This window comes from Mytilus galloprovincialis, chromosome 1 (genome assembly GCF_965363235.1).
Source record: "Mytilus galloprovincialis chromosome 1, xbMytGall1.hap1.1, whole genome shotgun sequence".
NCBI classification, from domain to species: domain Eukaryota; kingdom Metazoa; phylum Mollusca; class Bivalvia; order Mytilida; family Mytilidae; genus Mytilus; species Mytilus galloprovincialis.
In genome coordinates this window covers 118,026,852-118,045,898 of record NC_134838.1, presented here as the reverse complement: position 1 = coordinate 118,045,898, position 19,047 = coordinate 118,026,852, and the positions used below count along the sequence as shown (strand labels likewise).

Here is a 19,047-nt window from a genome sequence, read left to right as displayed (position 1 = left end):
TGGATAAAAAACAAAATATATTTTACCGAAAGGGGCAAACTAAACTTAAGTTAGAGTTTTCATAATTTAAGTTTAAGATGTGTATAGCTATTTAAAACATGCCTGATAGTGATAACCTCACGAAACTGATACGGTTCTATAATGTATTTCTTATTATATAAATTGTCTATCCTATATTATCACATTTTAAAGAAAACATTTACTGAACTCATACGATAGTAAGTAAACCTTTTTGTAAGCGTAGGAGGTTGTATCCTAGACCGAGACTCCCTGGAGAAATCAGTAAATCGTTAGCATTCTAACAGCTTTATATTTTCTGAATTATTCCCTTGTGGTTTAATCTTTTTTAAAAGTAAAATTGATTATGACATGCAGGACTATATTAGTTCATGTCATAAAATAAAATCTCCACTGTCGTAAATGTCGCAGATGGCTATCTGAATATTGTATAATGCATAAAACTAGAATAAGTAATATTGTTTACAATTTCTATAAAAGTTATATCATTTCCAAGTGAAAAAAACATGAATTCGATTATAAATAAAGGAGACAGTAGTATATCAATGTTAAAAAAAAGTTTTTACAGTAACCAATTTATTATCATATGCATAGAGTACTAATCAATATCATTGTATGTACCATTTTTTTAAAATTTTTACTTAGCACAGAAAAACAAAACACATCTTTATTCTCCGAATTATATGACCATCTGTATACACTATGAATTTGGTGGACTTCACCTCCACAGCAGAATATGCTTTTTGATATTAAATAATTTTACCAAAACTTCAGCTTTTAATATTCAAATAATGGGTCTGTGCTCCATTTTTAAATTGATAGTTGCTTCAATAAATTCTTCCATGCATGCATGTATAATTTTCATCAACTAAATAACTTTAGTCACGTCGGATTATTAGGTTATCTACAACACATTAAGTGAACAGTTTAGAGACGCATAGCTGTTTTTAAAAGTCAATAGTTTTAACGCCGAACAGGCCGTTCTAAGAACAGTCTCCATTATTAGTTATATTTTGTGGTTATATAACGCCTGATTTCTCTGTACATCCAGTCCCATAAATCCATCACGTACGACATTTTAATTGGAATCGCGATGGAATGTTTGTTTCACTTTCTTGCCAAACAAAGAAGCATTTTCTGCCAAATGAACAAATAACATGCAATAATTCAATACTGATCATGGCGGGGAAACCAATTTTCTAGACAGATCTTCATTACTTATTCAAAGAAGTCTACTGCTTATAGAAGCGGGCAAAATTCCCACAAATTAGACTAATAATATCTTCCGCATGGAAAATGACATACCCAGTACTCGGGAGATTCGTGTTAGAGACAGTAATTCTCATTACAATCAACACTGAGTAAGACTAATTCAGATGTATGGGTTGAATAAATTATGAAAATGTTTCTTACGCTGACTTTGCTGTTTGCCTTTTATTATCTAAAAATTCTGCGAGTCGAGTTTAATCGCACATTCGGGATCAAAATACGAAGTTTGCATGTGTAGTGCAATTTTAGCTACTTGCATCTTTTAAAACGGATGTTGTAACTTGATCTTGAACAATAAGGTTACATATACACATTTCATACCAAATGTAGTAATATGCAAGTTCTACTTCTTCAATGCACCAATTATTCATTACTTGATACAAATATTGTACAATTTACTTAAATATGGGTTTGAGCATCGTATTTTTTAAGTTAATAAAAACCTTTTCAGAAGTTGCAATTTATCGTTTTTCAAACAGTCATAAATTGTTAATAGTATTGAAACTAGACCATTTCAGGACATTTAGTCATCTGAATTGTCGGTTTTTTTTAAATTTTTCTCCATCATGCTATGTGATTGTTCTAGAGTTTCCAATCGGACAGCTAAAGACAAATTAAAAAAATCGAACAGTTAGGTTCATTGTCTAAGAGACACAACTCGAAATAATCTTGGTATTGAGGAGCAACTATTATTGGAAATAAGGCTTTAGTATTAAATTCGTGATATACAATATAGAAACAAACCATATCCTGCTCCCTTTTTCCGTCCTTAATTTAATATAATAGCGATTAAAACCAAGTGTCATTTTTAACTCATTGGTGGCCTAGATCTTTTATTCAGTTATTTTACTTAGCTGTACTTCAGCCTGTCAATTGACAATTTTCAGTAAAAGCTTAGACAACAAACAGAATGAATAATTATCTGTTGCCAATTTGGGCAATCCTTTAACGGGGTTCTGTGGTAAAAGGGACGAACATGTGCACATGAAAATATACAAGTACAAAAAGATGATAATATATTTAACAAATACTGTGATCAAACGGAAAATGCAGAGCACTGTATATTATTTCAATATGTCCAGGGCAGATGTTTGTGTATATAATTATATTTTTTTAATTTAATTTAACTTATTGAAGTAAAAAACTATCCATCATAGATACCAGGATTATATTGTACGTCAGACGCGCGTTTCGTCTACAAAAGACTCATTAGTTACGCTCGAATCTGAAAATAAGTACGACGTTGAAGAGCTTTGACGACCGAAAATTCCAATTGTTTTTGCAAATACAGCAGAGGTAATCTATTCCTGATGTAGAACAGATTTGATAATATACAGATTTATGTGCACTATCATGTTTTGCATGGTGGAGTATGGAATTTTTGATAAAGAAAGGGGTCTTCAGCAGACATTTGTCAAATTAATTTTTATTTGCTACCAAGGAGGGTTAAATTTTTACTATTATTTCAATTTTATTTTGAACGTCGAATCAAGTTTACTTATTTTCGAATATTATTTTTAAAAATAACATTTGAAATAAATCCGGACATGTGTCTACATGCGTGCTTATAAGTCTTTCATTGAAATATGTCAACACCTCTATGTGTTTCTGTTTTCAAGAGTAAAAAATAACCCTTCAATTTTTTACAGCGATTATGAACTAAGATGAACGATGGACTCATATTTTTTTCTCACAAATTTAAGCTTTTTACTTTAATATTATAATAATAATAATCATACTTTCAAATTCAATTCATACTGTTCTATCATTAAATATTTACTTCAGCTATTTTAGAACCTTTCTAAACACATCGTTAGAGTAATCCATATATTTCTTTCTCGAATAATACTTGTGAATACATATGGTTTTGTGTATTGATTAAATTATATGTATACATTTCAGGAATAAACACGATATCCAACGAGATTCATTTCGGCTTCTTTCTTGCCAACTCTTTAAATTAGTGTGATAATTTTGTCAACTAACAATGACCTTCATTAAAGAACAGTTGACAAAGTATTGATATTTACAAATGATATTTCGTGACATCCTGTTCTCTCTATATCTTCTTCAAGGGAGGTAAATCTACAAAATAGATTTCTCTTGGTCCAAAATATTCTAAATCCTTGTTCATACAAATCTACCAATATGTTCAGTCCCCGAATATATCTTTGTTTATCAGGTTCTGGTCGCATTGTAATATGAAATTCTATCAGAAGCTGCTTAACAGACTTCAATGTACCATCTGATATCATGTTCGGCAGAGCAAGCATTTCCCATTCTTCTACGTCAAGTTTTACAGCCGTCAATAGTCTCTGAAACAAAGCAAAGTGAGATCGTGAATTGCTGTTTAAATAAAAACTTAATCTCATATTGAATGTACATTTTATCCAGTCTCAAATGCAGTTTGTGGTTCTATAGCTTAAGTTAGCTTGATAATTCATGAAGTAATTTATAAACTCACATAACGTGGGAGTTTGACCTACCAATACAAAAAATATAGAAATCACAAATTTTATATACAATATTTTAAATCCTCACAGGAATGTTGACTTCGAGACCCTTTATGGTAATGAAAACTTTAGATCAGTTCTAAAAAGTAAAATAACAAAAAATACCGAACTCTGAGGAAAATTCGTAACGGAAAGTCCCTGAGCAATTGACAAAATCAAAAGCTCAAACACATCAAAAGAATGTTATATTCCTGAATGGTAAGGCATTTTCTTAAGTAGAAAACAGTGGATTTAACTCTTTTTATAACTCGGAAAATATGTCATCCTAGAATTGTTCTAGGGTAGAACTGTCCAAAAATCGGCATTAGAAGATAAAACTGGATAAATCAGTTCTATGAGAGAACTGTATAAATATATATATTTTTTTTGGAGTAAAACAGTTTTTAAAATATGTAAATAATATGGCAGCCGTCTGCACACGATTTAGTTTTCTATGTTGAGTCATGTGTACTATTGTTTGTCTGTTTGTCTTTTTCATATTTAGCTGTCACTTTATTTTCGATTGATGAGTTTGACTGTCCCTCTGGTGTCTTTCATCCTTTTTTTAGAACAGTTCAAGTTGTTGAGTATGGAAACTGTAGTTTTTCTGCAAAGCATATTTTTGGTACAAGGACTAATTAATTGAAAGAATTGTATGCTAGTTTTTGATTTCTAAATGATTTTTATATTATTTTTTGTCACAATTACTTTATTTGTACAAAAAAAGCAGTAGAGAAAACATATTTCTTATATTTTCTTAAGTGTTTTACAAAATAAGATATCAATTATAGAAAACTATTCCAAAAAAGTTCGATAAACATTTTGGGGTGTTTATTATTGGTAAAGTATTTGTATAAGTACACTCTGAGGTTAGCACTGAAACCAACTGAACTAGATTAAAGTAACAACATGAATTGTAGAAAAATAAACAATTTTGTTCATAGTATCTATGATTAGTTTATCTCCAGCTGAGTAGTCAGCATTTATGTTTTGACATGAGTTATCATTAATATTGTCATAATCATAAATCAACTGTTTAATTGATGTCTTATGTAGACGAAACGCGCGTCTGGCGTACAAAATTATAATCCTGGTACCTTTGATAACTATTTAAACAACTCGACAGTCATCGACATTCTAAGGATTTAATACCCATGAAAAGATTGATTCGCTATATTTGGCAATACCATTTGGAATTGTATTCTCTCAAAACTTCGCTTTGTTTGACCTTTTAACTTTTTTTTTTTATTCAAACGTCACTGATGAATCTTTTGTAGACAAAACACACGTCTGGTATACATAATTTACTTCTGGTGTCAAGGATGAGTAAGTTTCACCTGGAAAACTCAATATTAAAGACTTAATGCTCACCGGTTTATTATTTTTTTTTAAGTTTTGAAGAGTCAATCAAGTATAACTTGATCCTTTATCAAAAACCCCTGTCAACCGTTATAGTTAGTCTTATGTCAACATGTAGTTATGTTATAAAAAGTGGACAATACCATTATATCTGTCATTAATAACTAAGTGTATAGCCTAAAATGTAAAAAAATCAAAAATAACGAACTCCGAGGAAATGCAAAACAGAAAATCCGTATAAATATAATGGTAAAATGATAACAAATTCTTAACTTGGTACAGGAATTTTCTTATGTAGAACATGTCGGATTAAACCTGGTTTTATAGCTAGCTAAACATTTCACTTATTTGTCAGTCGCATAAAATTCCATTATATTGACAACGATGTGTGAACATAGCAAACAGAAATGATAGGTAAACATTTCAAAAAAAGTGGTACAGCATGTACGATGAAGTCACTAGGTGTCATAATTTCGAGTGAATAATATTTTATTTGATCCAGTTCCTATAATTCTGATTCTTCGTTGTGTTAAACATACACTTACATTTTGATGATTCAGTTTTATCTTTAAATCTTTTAGTGTAAACATTGGCCAATGGGTACCACGTTGTATCCGTGTATTTGGTCCTATAGCATATGGATGGAACCATACATTGTGTGATCTTATACCCTCTTTAACCTTCATACTAGAAAAAAGAAAAGAAAACAAAAATCAATCAAATCTTCAAATCAACCTACAAGGAAAAGTTTACAATTGAAAGTTTAAACTAGTATATTAAAACAATATCACGTATATGCAGTCTCATTTTTGAATATCGTCTGTAAATGACGACTTTGTACAATTAACTGTAACAGTGTTTAAATTATAAGCCGATGGGATACAACATAACAAGTTTTTGACTTGTTTAAAAATTGTACATACAAGTTGTAACATATACGACATTTCAATTGGAACAAGATTTCCTATGTAACATTAAGAAAGGTGATATTTTATGTCGATACATGACGATAGTGATGAAATGACAAATTTCTTTGTAGAAGTAAAAAAATACTAAATTATATGCAGAAGAATGAAAGTTGTTGAATGTTTACGTTAGTAAGAGCATTTTTTCAAATTTTTATCTGTATAATAAATTGATATTTTGCATTAGGAATTATTGTAGACATAGTCCTCTAGGGTTCTTGGATCCTCTAGTAAAAATATATGACTGATAGCATTACGAATATTAATTTAATCAAAATTTGAATTAAAAATAATGTACCTAGGGTCAAACGAGTGCACCTCACATCCATACTTCTTTGATATGGCATCGTCAAAGCTAAAATCAAAATCTATTCTGAAATATTAAATACAAAATAAGATAAAGATGTAGTCTGACAAAAGATACATACTCCTGTGTAAAAATAGTAGATTGCATTTTATGCTACATTCAGTATTATGTGAAGAAACTTCGGTTCAATCCCGAACATCCCTAAAATTCAAAACAATAGAAAACATCGTTATGAAATTCCCTTTGGTTTTTTATTGTCTCAAAATATTTACCTCAGAAATGCTATTCGTTTCTCTTAAAACGATACTTAGAACCATCATAAAATATTTCAGAAATTGCAGTTTTACTAACAATTTTCAATCATCTTCTCTTTGAATGTAATTTACATTCTTCACAGATCTTTTAAATTGTTGGTCAAATAAATAAATGTCGAAGTCTTTCGTTTTCTAGTAATGTTTTTTCTGTTTGCCGGTTACATTATATACTTTGATGTTCATTTTGTAAAACAATCGAATTTGGCTGCGAAGTCACACATTACCAATGTCAACGATCACTCATCAGCAAAGATCTCACTGTAGGGTGGGTAAAATCCAGTGAGCCAACTTCTTAAATGTGAATCAATTGTAACCTACCTTGCTATCCAAGCGATATTATTCGAAATTAAGTTTAATATACACAAAGATATACACAAGGCACTGGTCTGTAAGGCATATCATCATATATATCCAAATCGACACCAAAAGGAAACCTGAATTTACCCAAGGTACACACGAAACATTGAGAGCCTAGTCTTATGGTATATCATCACAGATGTCTAAATTGACAACCCAATGGAAATCTGAACTTATTCAAAGGTTTACACGCAGTAATGAGCGCCTAGTCGTTATGGCATATAAATAAAGGCAACAGTAGTATACCGCTGTTCAAAACTCATAAATCTATGGACAAAAAACAAAATCGGAGTAACAAACTAAAACTGAGGGAAACGCATTAAATATTAGAGGAGAACAACGACACAACATTCAAATGTAACACACACAGCAACGGACTAAGCATTAGACAACATCCGATGAGAATAACCAATATAACATCAAAACCAAATACATGAATTTGGGATAGAAAAGTACCGTGACACGTCTTATAGTAATGTGAATTCACACTAAAAAATAGGAGAAAACAAACGACACAACGGAAACACAACGTCATCACATATATCCAATTCGACATCCCCAAAGAAACCAGAAATAACCCAAAGGCATACACAAAACATTAAGCGCCTGGTCCTTATGGCATATCATCACAGATTTCCAAATCAACATCCAAAAGGAATCTGCACTTACCCAAAGGTAAACTCTTAGCATTTATAATAAGTTGTATGTCATCACAGATATCCAAATGGACAACCCAAAGGAAACCTGAACTTACCAAAGGTTTAGACGAAATATTGAAGGCCTAGTTCTTATGGCTTATCATCGCATATATCCAAGTCGACATCCCTAAGAAAATACCCAAAGGTATACGAAGCAATACGCGCCTGGTCCTTATGGCATGTCCTCACAGATATCAAAATCGACATCCTCAAAAAAAATATGAACTGACTCAAAGGTACACAAAAGGCATTGAGCTTCTGGTCTGCATCAGAACTATTCAAAATTTACATCTTAAAGAAAACTTGAACCGACATAAGAGGAATACACAGGACACTGAGCGTCCGGTCTGTTTTATTTATCGTCAGAGATTTACTAACCGACACCCAAAAGGCAATACTAACTTACCTAAGAAATACACAAGGCACAATGTCCCTAATTTCTTAGAAGTATCATCGCAGACATCCAAAACGACATCTCACAGAAATCCTGATTAAGCCAACGGAATACACAAGGCACTGAGTGGCAAATCCCTTGGGAGATTCATTGCAGATATCCAAATCGACATATCAAAGGAATACTCTAGGTACTCAGTGCCAAATCCCTTAGGAGTATCATTGAAGATATCCAAATCGACATCTCAAAGGAATACTGAACTATGCCAAAGGAATACACAAGGTACTGAGTGCCAAATCCCCTGGGAGTATCATGGCAGATATCCAAATCGACATCTCAAAAGAATCCTGAATTACGCCAAAGGAATACACAAGGCACTGAGTGCCAAATCCCATTGGAGTATCATCGCAGATATCCAAATCGACATCTCAAAAGAATCATGAACTAAGCCAAAGGAATACACAAGGTACTGAGTGCCAAATCCTGAACTAACCCAAATTAAAGGAATATGCAAGACACTGAGCACTTGGTTGTTTTTGTATTTACACTGATTTCTGAACCAACATCCCCCCCAAAAAACATGAAATTACCCAAAGGAACACAAAATACACTGAGTACTTGGTATGTTTGGGGAATAATTACATATGTCCAACCAACACCTATTATAAATGGAAAAATTTAACTTACCCAAAGGAATACACAAGGCACTTGGTACTTGGCCTGTAGGGAGTATCATCACAGATATCCCAACCACCATCGGCTTCCTCTCCTAGTCGTATGATATTGTCACATCCGAACTGTAAACTTGAAACGTATCTACAGATAACAAGTTCAGCATTTATTCTTCCAATACTAGTACATAAATGAAAGTCCATGAAATGTGCTTACAATCTTAAATACCTATTACCTCTACAGTGTTCAAGACAATATTGCTGATAAACTTCATCAGGAACACACTTTATTGACGAGAATTTTGAGGACGAAACGTGTGTCTAACTTGCAAAATAATGAGTGTGGTATCTTTAGTGAGTTTTATAGCTAGTGATGTAGATAAACAACATTTAGATTTGAGCATTTGAAAAATATTAGTCATGGCTTCTTTACGAATGGAACTTTAGCCCTATAACAATTTAGTTGACCAGGTGAAGGTTAATCAAAGAACTAGTTATCTAAAAAATAAAAGGATTTCGAACTCGCCAAAATCGGTAGCGTTATATCTGCAGATGAAAGGTAAAGACACAATAATATTTGTAACAAATTAATACGACAGTAGTTGAATGATGTTCAAAATTTATTAATCAATTCGATAGAAACAAATCAATGTAACACATAAGAGCTACTTAATTTTAAAAGGAGCGAGACCAGTTGTGTATATAGGGTAAAAAGCATGACCATGTGCAATGCTAAAATCACAGGGGGGTAACTTCCTATTATTGGGTATACGGGGATGTGCCAAAAATATGGGTCATAATTTTGCGAGATTTTATATAAAAATGACCCTCCTTTTTAATGACATCCTATATTAAAATGCATTTACGTTTGATAACTGTATATTGATTTGGGGTATGATCTACATATCATATATAAATATGCTATTGAGAATCTTACATTATAAAATATATGTGCACCAAACGATGTCAATTCATATATAAAAACTTAAGGGTAGCTGGTATATTTATGAATTATGAGTGATGATGAGTTAGTGCTTATATAAGCATGGGTCATATTTTAAATATTCATATAAGTATAGGTCATTCTTTCTTAAATATTTATATAACTATAGGTACTGAAGTTCAGTGAATGTTATATTAAAATGGGTACGTTTTTTGAGGCAGAAATGGCACACCCCTACCAAAAAAATATCGAAGTTACCCCCCGTGGCTAAAATATGAGTATTTACAGCATGAAGCGCTATACTTTTAAATAACTCGAAAGCAACGTATGTTATGTAAAAGTATTCAATTCTATTGATTTAAAATCAATGTTTTGAAATACCGAGAACCACAAATTTAAGACCTACCAAGAATATATTGACATTTTTTTAAGAATTTCAAAATAATAATAGTTATGTACGAGCTGTTTAAACAACATCACCGTTTAAATTAAGATGCCAAAATTTCAAATATATACCTTTTCCAGTTTGTTTTATCTGTATCATCTGTAGCATGTACATTACACTTACATTTTTTTATTGATGGAATCTGATTTTGGAGATGATTCATACTGAAATACTGTACATTATTTGTGAATATGTCATGAGGTTTAAGAAGTTTGGTTTTGGTTAATTTTCCCAAAAGGACTGAAAATAAAACTCATCATAGATACCAGATTGAAATTTTCTATTTGCGCAAGACACGTGTTTCGTCTACAAAAGACTCATAAGTAACGCTCGAATAAATAAAATAGAAAGGCCCAATAAAGTACGAAGTTAAAGAGCATTGAGTACTAAAATTTGCTAATAGTTTTGTCAAAAACATCTAAGGTAATATATATTCCTTAGGTAGAAAAACCTTAAGATAAAATCCAAGCAGTAAACATGCATGGTGTCTAATAATTTGCTGTTTAAAAGTTTAAAACTAAAATTATAACAGGATAGTATATTTTGTTCAAGAGTAACAGAAATATTTTAATAGGTTTTGGACATTTAGTTACTATGTTCTATAATTCTGATTAACGATCTTACCAAATGAATGGAAGTTTTAACAAAGTTAGCCTAAAATGTTCCACATTTTTCATAACCGAAGTTGTGATTTCTAGATTTAGTACTTACTCATGGTATAATGATGCTAGCTTGGAGTGAGGTAGATTTTGTAATTCTGCTTTAGATGGTAGCAGACATTTTTCATTTTCAATAACAATATTTTTCTTGTCCGGGAAACTTTCCTAGTAAATAATAATCAAGATTCTTATTTATTAAGGCTATCTAAAGTCACAAAATTGTGATATCTATTAAGTTAATAATAACTACTGCTGTCAATAAAAAAGCCTCGGAAGTGTTATCTATATAAATCATACTATTTCCAGATTTATTGTCTTACTGATCTTACTGGACAACTACGGTATTAAAACTTGTCGGCAAAAGCTGGAAACAAGAGAGTATGGATGGTGGCTACTTTCAAAAGACAACAATTTATCTTAAAAAAATAAAGTCGAGCTTTAGCCTTTACAGTTTAAATCTCGCTCAGGCTCTGTAATCGTTATAAAGTTAAAATTAAACCAATTATATTTTCGCGCCGTTTTAACTATATTAGCATTTCCGCATTCAGATTTTAAAAATAGCCGAACAGCTTTGAATCAATTTCATGCAAAAGGTGAAGTCTAATTGGGTCAATTGGAATTCTAAAACAATGAATATAAATGAATTGAAAAGAATTTAAACAGAATCAGAAATATTGATTTTAGCACAATTTCGGATCAATAATTCTCTGTAACAAAATTATAATAAAAACAATGAGTTACCTCCCTTTTTGATCTTCTTAGTAAAATAAACACGCAGCAAAATAACAATAGCAGAAGAACAATGTAACAAACTATATTCCTTCTTATTCTACAGACGTGCATTGTAAATTGCACGAAAATCCGTAGTTTTTAAATGTGACACACATTTTTACACCAGAGCAATAATTAATGGTCTCACTAAAACATTAATCATAAAACCCGGTCAACTTCGAAAAGAAAAATTTACGTTTTATGACATGTCTTAAAAATTTTGAGTTCTGTATTAAATATGTCCTGATGTACTGCAGTCTGATGTTTTTTGAATTTTCTGATTCTAATTTAAATATATACTATACGGTATGAAAATGGGGATAACATCATCACATATGAAATCTGGTGGGTCGCGTTAAAAATCATACCCATAATAATTTTTTTTTTATATTGACTATTGTACTTGAGAATAGAAAAGTAATACCAGTCTCAGGTTTTTTAGATTATTTTTTGTATACATTTTTGATCTACTAGTACTGTAGTGACTATCATTGTATATAGCAAAATTTGACTTTGGCATATATATAGCCCAAAAGTCACAGTTCAGCCGTGAGTCTAGGATATGAGGATTGACTGATAGAGGGCCGAGTGCATTCACAATTATTTGGCCGAGCGGAGCGAGTGAATTTTTGTTGACGTGTTTCAAATTGTGTTGAATACAATTAAATTTTAATGGTAGTGTTTTCTCTGAATCCGTCTTACCTGACTGGAATGTATTTATCAATACATGACCTGCGAGTTGCACAAACTTGCCACTTTTCGGAATGAGGTTCTACAAAAACGTTGTTTTAAGGGGCATAAATGAATTTATACAGTAAACATCCATTTGTTCCAACGGGTTAAATCTTTATTCTTAGTGGGTGGTTCCAAAATGATATTAAGCCATTAAGCGCGAATAAAAGAAGAATCAGTGGGTGCATGTGTCACGGGGACAGCAACCTCACAACAAAAGACATCTAGAGAACAATTTACAGTCTTCAAGAATAGACAGGACCAAACAAAATATGCCCAGCGCTTCACTGGTATACAAAAGGTATGAATAAATTTATAAACTTCAAATATCAAAAACTTTTGAGATTTGACTTAAGACAATCTCTGACAAAGTTCCGACTATGATATTTAACTGTTATGATTAAAAAAAAGTTAGATCTCAACTCTCAACCTTTTGACCTATGCAACCCGAGGACTGACAGAAGGTACACTAAAGAACAAAAAATAACTAGAGTATCTTAAGAGCCAGTAGCCCTAGTGTAAAATTTATCGTAAGTCTAAAATATTCCTTAACAATTCAACTAAATATTTATATCGTAAAATTAATTTTACACTTAAGATTTTTTGTGAAAAAGGCTACAGAATCGCTCAGTTTGCGAAAAAATTTGTAAGGGTTCCACGGAACCCAGTGTCTCGCCTATTTTTGCTGTAAATCGGAGGCTCAACAACAATGAGGAAAAAAATCAATAAAAATATTCCTTTTGTTACTATTTTATGATTGTAAAAAAATCTAAGTCCATTTAAAAGTAAATTACAGAAAAAACGGAGTAATCTTTTTACAAAGTTTACTTCTGGATACAATCTTATGATAATAAATAAGCTTCTGTCCAAGTTTGGTACAAACCCAGGATAGTTTAAGAAAGTTATTAAAATTTTAAAAACTTTAAGCACAGAGTGAATGTAATGGTTCCACGCAGAAAAACTAAGTCTATTTAAAAGTAAAATATGGAAAAAATGGATTTATTTATTTACAAATATACTTCTGGATACTATCTTATGATCATAAACAAGCTTCTGTCCAAGTTTGGTACAAACCCAGGATAGTTTAAGAAAGTTATTAAAATTCTAAAAACTTTAACCACAGAGTGAATGTAATGTCTCCCCGAAGAAAAAACTAAGTCCATTTATAAGTAAAATATGGAAAAAATGGAATTTTATTTTTACAAAATTTACTTCTGGATATTATCTGATGATCATTAACAAGCTTATGTCCTTGTTTGGTACAAACCCAGGATAGTTTGAGAAAGTTATTAAAATCTAAAAACTTTAACCACAGAGTGAATGTTTTGTTTCCCCGCAGAAAAAACTAAGTCCATTTATAGTAAAATACGGAAAAAATGGAATTTTATTTTTACAAAATTTACTTCTGGATACTATCTTATGATCATAAACAAGCTTCTGTCCAAGTTTGGTAAGAATCCAGTATAGTTTGAGAAAGTTATTAAAATTTCAAAAACTTTAACCACAGAGTGAATATTTGTTGACGCCGCCGACGACGCCGACGACGACGGAATGTAGGATCGCTTAGTCTCACTTTTTCGACTAAAGTCGAAGGCTCGACAAAAACGCCATGTTACATAGTTTTGCTTTAATTACAATCTTACTTGTTTCATTATTTGCAGATCTAGTCTAGGTGAACAATCTTTTGATAGTTTCTGAAAATTCCATAATGGGTAAACTTTGCCATTTTAAAATTTTTAAAAAGGCTAATAACGTCTATAAGGAGTCAATAATTGATGATATAGTTAATGTTCATATATTTCACAGTAACTGCATGCAAACTACAAATTCTTTGAATTTTGATATTGAAGAGTGCTCTTCGAGTGATTGATAATTTCTTTTTATTTGACTTATTTGTAGATCTTATCTTACTAATCTTTTTGTCAATCAGAGTTTTTCTCTTATATATAATGGTTTCTGTTAAAAACGTAATTTATGCTATTAAGTTGCAATTGCATCTATAAGTCAGTTGACAGTTTCGGCCGTGGTGACTAAATGGTACATCTTATCGGATAAAAATTGTCTTTCAAAGGAAATAACTCCTATACAGGGTCATTAATGATTTTGACTATGTTTACATATTTTCATTCTTGTTTTGTGAACATTTTTGCTACCTATATTTTCTCTTTAAAAGTAAGGTTTACTTATTTGTAGATCTTATCCCTTGTCTTTAGTTTCTTTCTCTTGTGAATTGGCGTTTTAAAGGCAAGTCTAGTACAAAACTGAGTAGTCTTGTATTTTTTTTAATTTTAGTTTCTTGTGTACAATTCGGAAATTAGTATGGCGTTCATTATCATTGAACTAGTATATATTTGTTTAGGGGCCAGCTGAAGGACGCCTCCGGGTTGCGGGAATGTCTCGCTACATTGAAGACCTGTTAGTGACCTTCTGCTGTTGTTTTTTCTATGGTCGGGTTGTTGTCTCTTTGACACATTCCCCATTTCCATTCTCAATTTTAGTATCTTCATATCACATTAACAAAGGATAGTTCCAATTTTGCCTGACAACTGCTCGAGTGCTAGAATAATTGGTCAATACATTATTTGATCTTTATAAGTTCAGAAAATAGGGGGAAGGGGGGTCCTCAATCAATTACATAACAGCAGGTGCACAACTCCAACTTGAGTGCCTTTCTACTAGGTTTCAGGGGTCTGGGTTGAAAATTGTAGTTGTCAATTACAAAAAATAGGTACACACTTTTCCCTGCCTGTCTGTACCATACTGAAAGCAAGTTTTAGATTGATTCCAACCTAATTGAAAGAAAATTAACTTTTTGTTTCTACCAAGCAAAAGGTAAATTTAATTATGTCTGAAATTAAATATATCCATAATGGCTATTCAAATGTTTTACTCATTTCCCCTTCCATTCTTCCGAAAAAACAGTTGCAAATAGAATTCCTTTCAACCTTCATATACAAAGGATGGTGTCTACTGAATAGAGAATATGGGCATAATGTACAAAATAAATGGTCTCAGTAACTTAAGAATACAGAGATTAAGGACCCCCATTCAGACCCTCATCTACTAGCAGACAGAACTTTTGATAGCTTTTAAAATAACAGCTTTTTCTGAGCAAATGCTCACTCTTTTAAGAACCAACTGAGATAACAACTACAAACAACACCAGATTTTACTGAATTTACTTGCACAAAACTCAATATTTACAGACTCTGTCTAATTCAACATGGACTTGTTTGGTTTGTTTGGCCATTGGTGCTATTTTAATAATTAGGTACTTTGCTCTACTGTAAAAACCGAGGCCGTAACACAGGCACTTGTTTCTATCCATACGAAGGTCGACTATCCATATAAATAGAAGGTGGCTAACGAAATTTTTTTTAGGTCACGACAGTCTCCGCTTGGGACGCTTTTTCTACCCTTCAACTTAATGCTAAAAATCCCTACCTTATATGAATCGATTCAGTGAATATTTTCCTTTAACACTAAACTAATTTCATAATCCCCACAGTGTTCCTCTTCACGGTAATCTACTCTCAATTCACTAAACCATGTCCAAAAGTTGGCCGGTTCAGTCAAATCGTTTCAGAATCATAATTTGGTCTGCTGATATCCTTATCGCGATGAACATGGAGCATGGCAAGACCACACATTCTCTCGCCACTCATGCATGCTCTTTTCCAAGTTTTCAGTCGTTTCAGGGCAGTCTGTGTTTCTAAAGGTAGCACATTATCATCAACACAATGATCCATGTCTTCTTCCAATTCCTACTCCATCAGCAATTCTGTAGCAGCATCGGTAGTAACAGTTTTGTTTGCAAAAGGGAATTGAAAGCTTTTCTGTAAGCACCATCATACAGTCGCAGTTACAAAATATTAAACTCGCTTTTATGCTGACAAAGAGTAGACAAACTAGGGATAGAATGAGATAATATACATGTATATGATTCTATTTATAGAGTAAGTATATATGATATGGGTACAGGGGAATTGGAATGGAGTTTTTGACGTTTACATGTAGGTCCGTAATTTCAAATTATTTCTAGAAATAGTTGGTGGTATTTTAGTTCCAGAATCTATAAATTTAGGGGTTGGGGTGTCCTATTCCGAAAACCCGAATATAAAGAAACGAAATTCCATAGTCCCGAATAAGTAAAGACAAAATCCTGTGTTAAAGGTTCTACCATTCCTCAATAATATCAAATTGGAATATGGGATATATTGATTAAATTTTTAAGGTTAAAGAAACATGGATAAAAACTCATCCATGAAATGAATACGCAGACAGGACTGTCTCCTTACGATGCCCAGTACTTGATTTGTCAAAAGTTGGTGAAAACGGAGAAATGAAAACGCAGACAGGACTGCCCCCTTCCGAAGACCTGTACTTGATTTGTCAGTCTACTTATCGTTTTTGGATTGTTCTAATGAAGTTTTATGCAATACTCAAACTCTGTTCACAAAAAAACTAGTTTACTAGAATTATTCCTTCTTTACCTTCAGTGTCGCTTTTCCTTTTTCTGCAAGAGCCTGTTTTTAACTAGAGATCCATGATGATTATCGTTACTAGGTTAATGTAACCGAGAAACATCACCCGTTGAGATTCTGAGTTATATCCAGGAAGAATGGTTTAAAAGGAATTATGGCAAGTTATAGAAATTAAGGTTGAGACAGAACTACAAATGACTTTTTTTATCTATAAATATGTATAAAAAAAAAAATCAGTGTCGAAATTTTAGTGAGGCAATTGCCTCACTTGCCTCAAGGGTAGTTACGGCCTTGAAAACATGTCTAAGTGTGTGAATATTTAAGAATGAATTCTGTTTTGAAACATTATTTGTCGTTACTACCCTCATATCTTATGTATTTTTTTAATGTTAGTTCAGATATGGCTGTCATCTTTTGCCAATTGAATCGGGCTTAAAATTCAGAGATGAAAGAACCTGCAATGTAATTATATGTAACTCAAATGAAATAGGTGATGAGTACCATTATATTTTAGTCTGTAACTTTTTTAGTTTAGAAAGGAAAAAATTGTAACCGCAATAATGTCAAAAAAATGCAAATACTGCAAAATTTAATCAGTTATTCTCATCAACTGATCTTATTGTATTAGAAAAACTAGCAAGATTTATTAAACATGTATTATCAATTGTCATACCTCCTAGTTAGTTAAATTGTGTTAAACGTACACAATTGTATGAACTGTCTTTTTCCATTCTTGTTTACGCATGCACTATTATTGTATTATAATTGTGTACTAATTTCTCTGTAACTATGTATGTTTATGAGATTAAAATATTCGTTTTTGGCATGTGCATCAATGAAGTGTTGATAATAAAGTGACCAACAGCACTGGGTAAAACAAAACAAATTTTATTAAGAATAAGATGATGTTAATGTGCTGATCCAGTGTACAGTATATTTTTCTGAAATGGTATCAAAGTCTGTGTCTGTCTGACATTTTCTGCATGCTGAACCTATAAGTAGAAAGTTTATAATAGTCTTAAGCTATCAGTAATGATTATTTTTATAATATTGTTGGTTAATTTTTCTGATAAACACTGATCAGTTTGCTTAATGTTCTGTTTAATCTTTTTTGTGGATAAAACACTGATTGTTGGTTGCTATAAGTCCAGTTGCAAATATTGCATGCATATTCATGATCAAAATAATTCATCAATATATCAACTTTGTAAAAACTTAAAAAAGGTAAAACCTGGAGAAGAATCAAATAATTTTGATGGTCTATGAAGATTAATGACAGTTCAGATTTACCTTTTTGATCTTGGAAAAGAAATAATTTCATTATATAAATAGGATTCACAGTAAAAACAATGTTTTCTACCAGCATAAAAATGGTGTTCATTGTAATAAATATGATGCATGTTTTTATTTCTTTGTAAAAGATACAGTCTGTATAATATAGATGACAAAATCAGATGTGAAAGTCAGTATTTCTTCACACACTTCTTTTAAAATTATATACATCCAATTTGTAGATCTAAAAGAGAGACTACTTACATTGTCAAACCATCTTGATAAATGCATATATTTCTGTTTTTCATAAAAGGTTAAATCTCTCTGAAATCATAAAATCGTACATATATTATCCTGATTTCATTCGAATAAATTGCAGAGAAATATTGGTGTTTTTGTTACTTCATTCGCCCTTATATAAATAGCAAAATAATTTTATAATTTTGAAGCAAAGCCTCTTAGAAACCATCATAAGAAAAACTTTGGTTTATTATGCTGTTTAAGCAATTTTGTATTCTAGACTTCAATCTATCTGTGCTAGGAGCTTCATCAGAATTACATATGTGACATTAAGTACTACACTTAACTGGTAAGCTTCACTTCAGTTAAAAGGTACTTTTATTTATATTTTTTCATATAGAACAGCTTTGTTTTCCTGATAATACTACAAGTATTAAACTGTACATATTAACTTCAATTGTGCATTTAACAGTACTTACAAATAAGTTGTGTAGACCATAATAAAGTAGAAAATCTGCCAGTGATAGCTGATGACCAACAAAGTACACTTTATCTTCTAAGTATGTGTTGATATCCTGTAAACAATCAAACAAAACTGGTGATATGTCTACAAAACACAAATCAATCATACTTTCTGACTTTCTGCTTTAAAATGTT

At 31.7% G+C, this 19,047-nt stretch overlaps 2 protein-coding genes across 2 annotated transcripts in view; both read right to left on the bottom strand.

Moving 5' to 3' along the window:
* Positions 1-2,969: 2,969 nt before the first annotated feature.
* Positions 2,970-11,828, bottom strand: LOC143054324 (putative methyltransferase-like protein 24). The gene is made up of 6 exons (XM_076227298.1): positions 11,633-11,828; positions 10,944-11,056; positions 8,861-8,989; positions 6,402-6,476; positions 5,684-5,825; positions 2,970-3,602 (listed from the first exon to the last, which is right to left on the bottom strand). The coding sequence occupies exons 1-6, from the start codon at positions 11,732-11,734 to the stop codon at positions 3,285-3,287; spliced, it is 879 nt and encodes a 292-aa protein (XP_076083413.1). The 5' UTR covers positions 11,735-11,828; the 3' UTR covers positions 2,970-3,284.
* Positions 11,829-17,750: 5,922 nt separating this feature from the next.
* LOC143054309 (eukaryotic translation elongation factor 1 epsilon-1-like) overlaps positions 17,751-19,047 on the bottom strand; it is a 228,125-nt gene continuing 226,828 nt past the window's right edge. Inside the window, exons 5-7 of the mRNA XM_076227272.1 lie at positions 18,870-18,965; positions 18,415-18,474; positions 17,751-17,870 (exon numbers count right to left, since the gene is read on the bottom strand). Of these exons, the coding sequence (XP_076083387.1) occupies positions 17,787-17,870; positions 18,415-18,474; positions 18,870-18,965 (240 nt within the window). The 3' untranslated portion in view covers positions 17,751-17,786. The remainder of the gene's footprint in view (positions 17,871-18,414; positions 18,475-18,869; positions 18,966-19,047) is intronic.

Excerpts from the sequence above, each read along its gene's own strand:
- LOC143054324 (XM_076227298.1), bottom strand. The coding sequence starts at position 11,734 with ATGCACGTCTGTAGAATAAGAAGGAATATAGTTTGTTACATTGTTCTT. Across the intron at positions 11,057-11,632 it reads TAAGAAGATCAAAAAGGGAG|GAAAGTTTCCCGGACAAGAA; the intron begins GTAACTCATTGT and ends ATTATTTACTAG. Across the intron at positions 6,477-8,860 it reads TGCCTTGTGTATTCCTTTGG|AATAGATTTTGATTTTAGCT; the intron begins GTAAGTTAAATT and ends TTAATATTTCAG.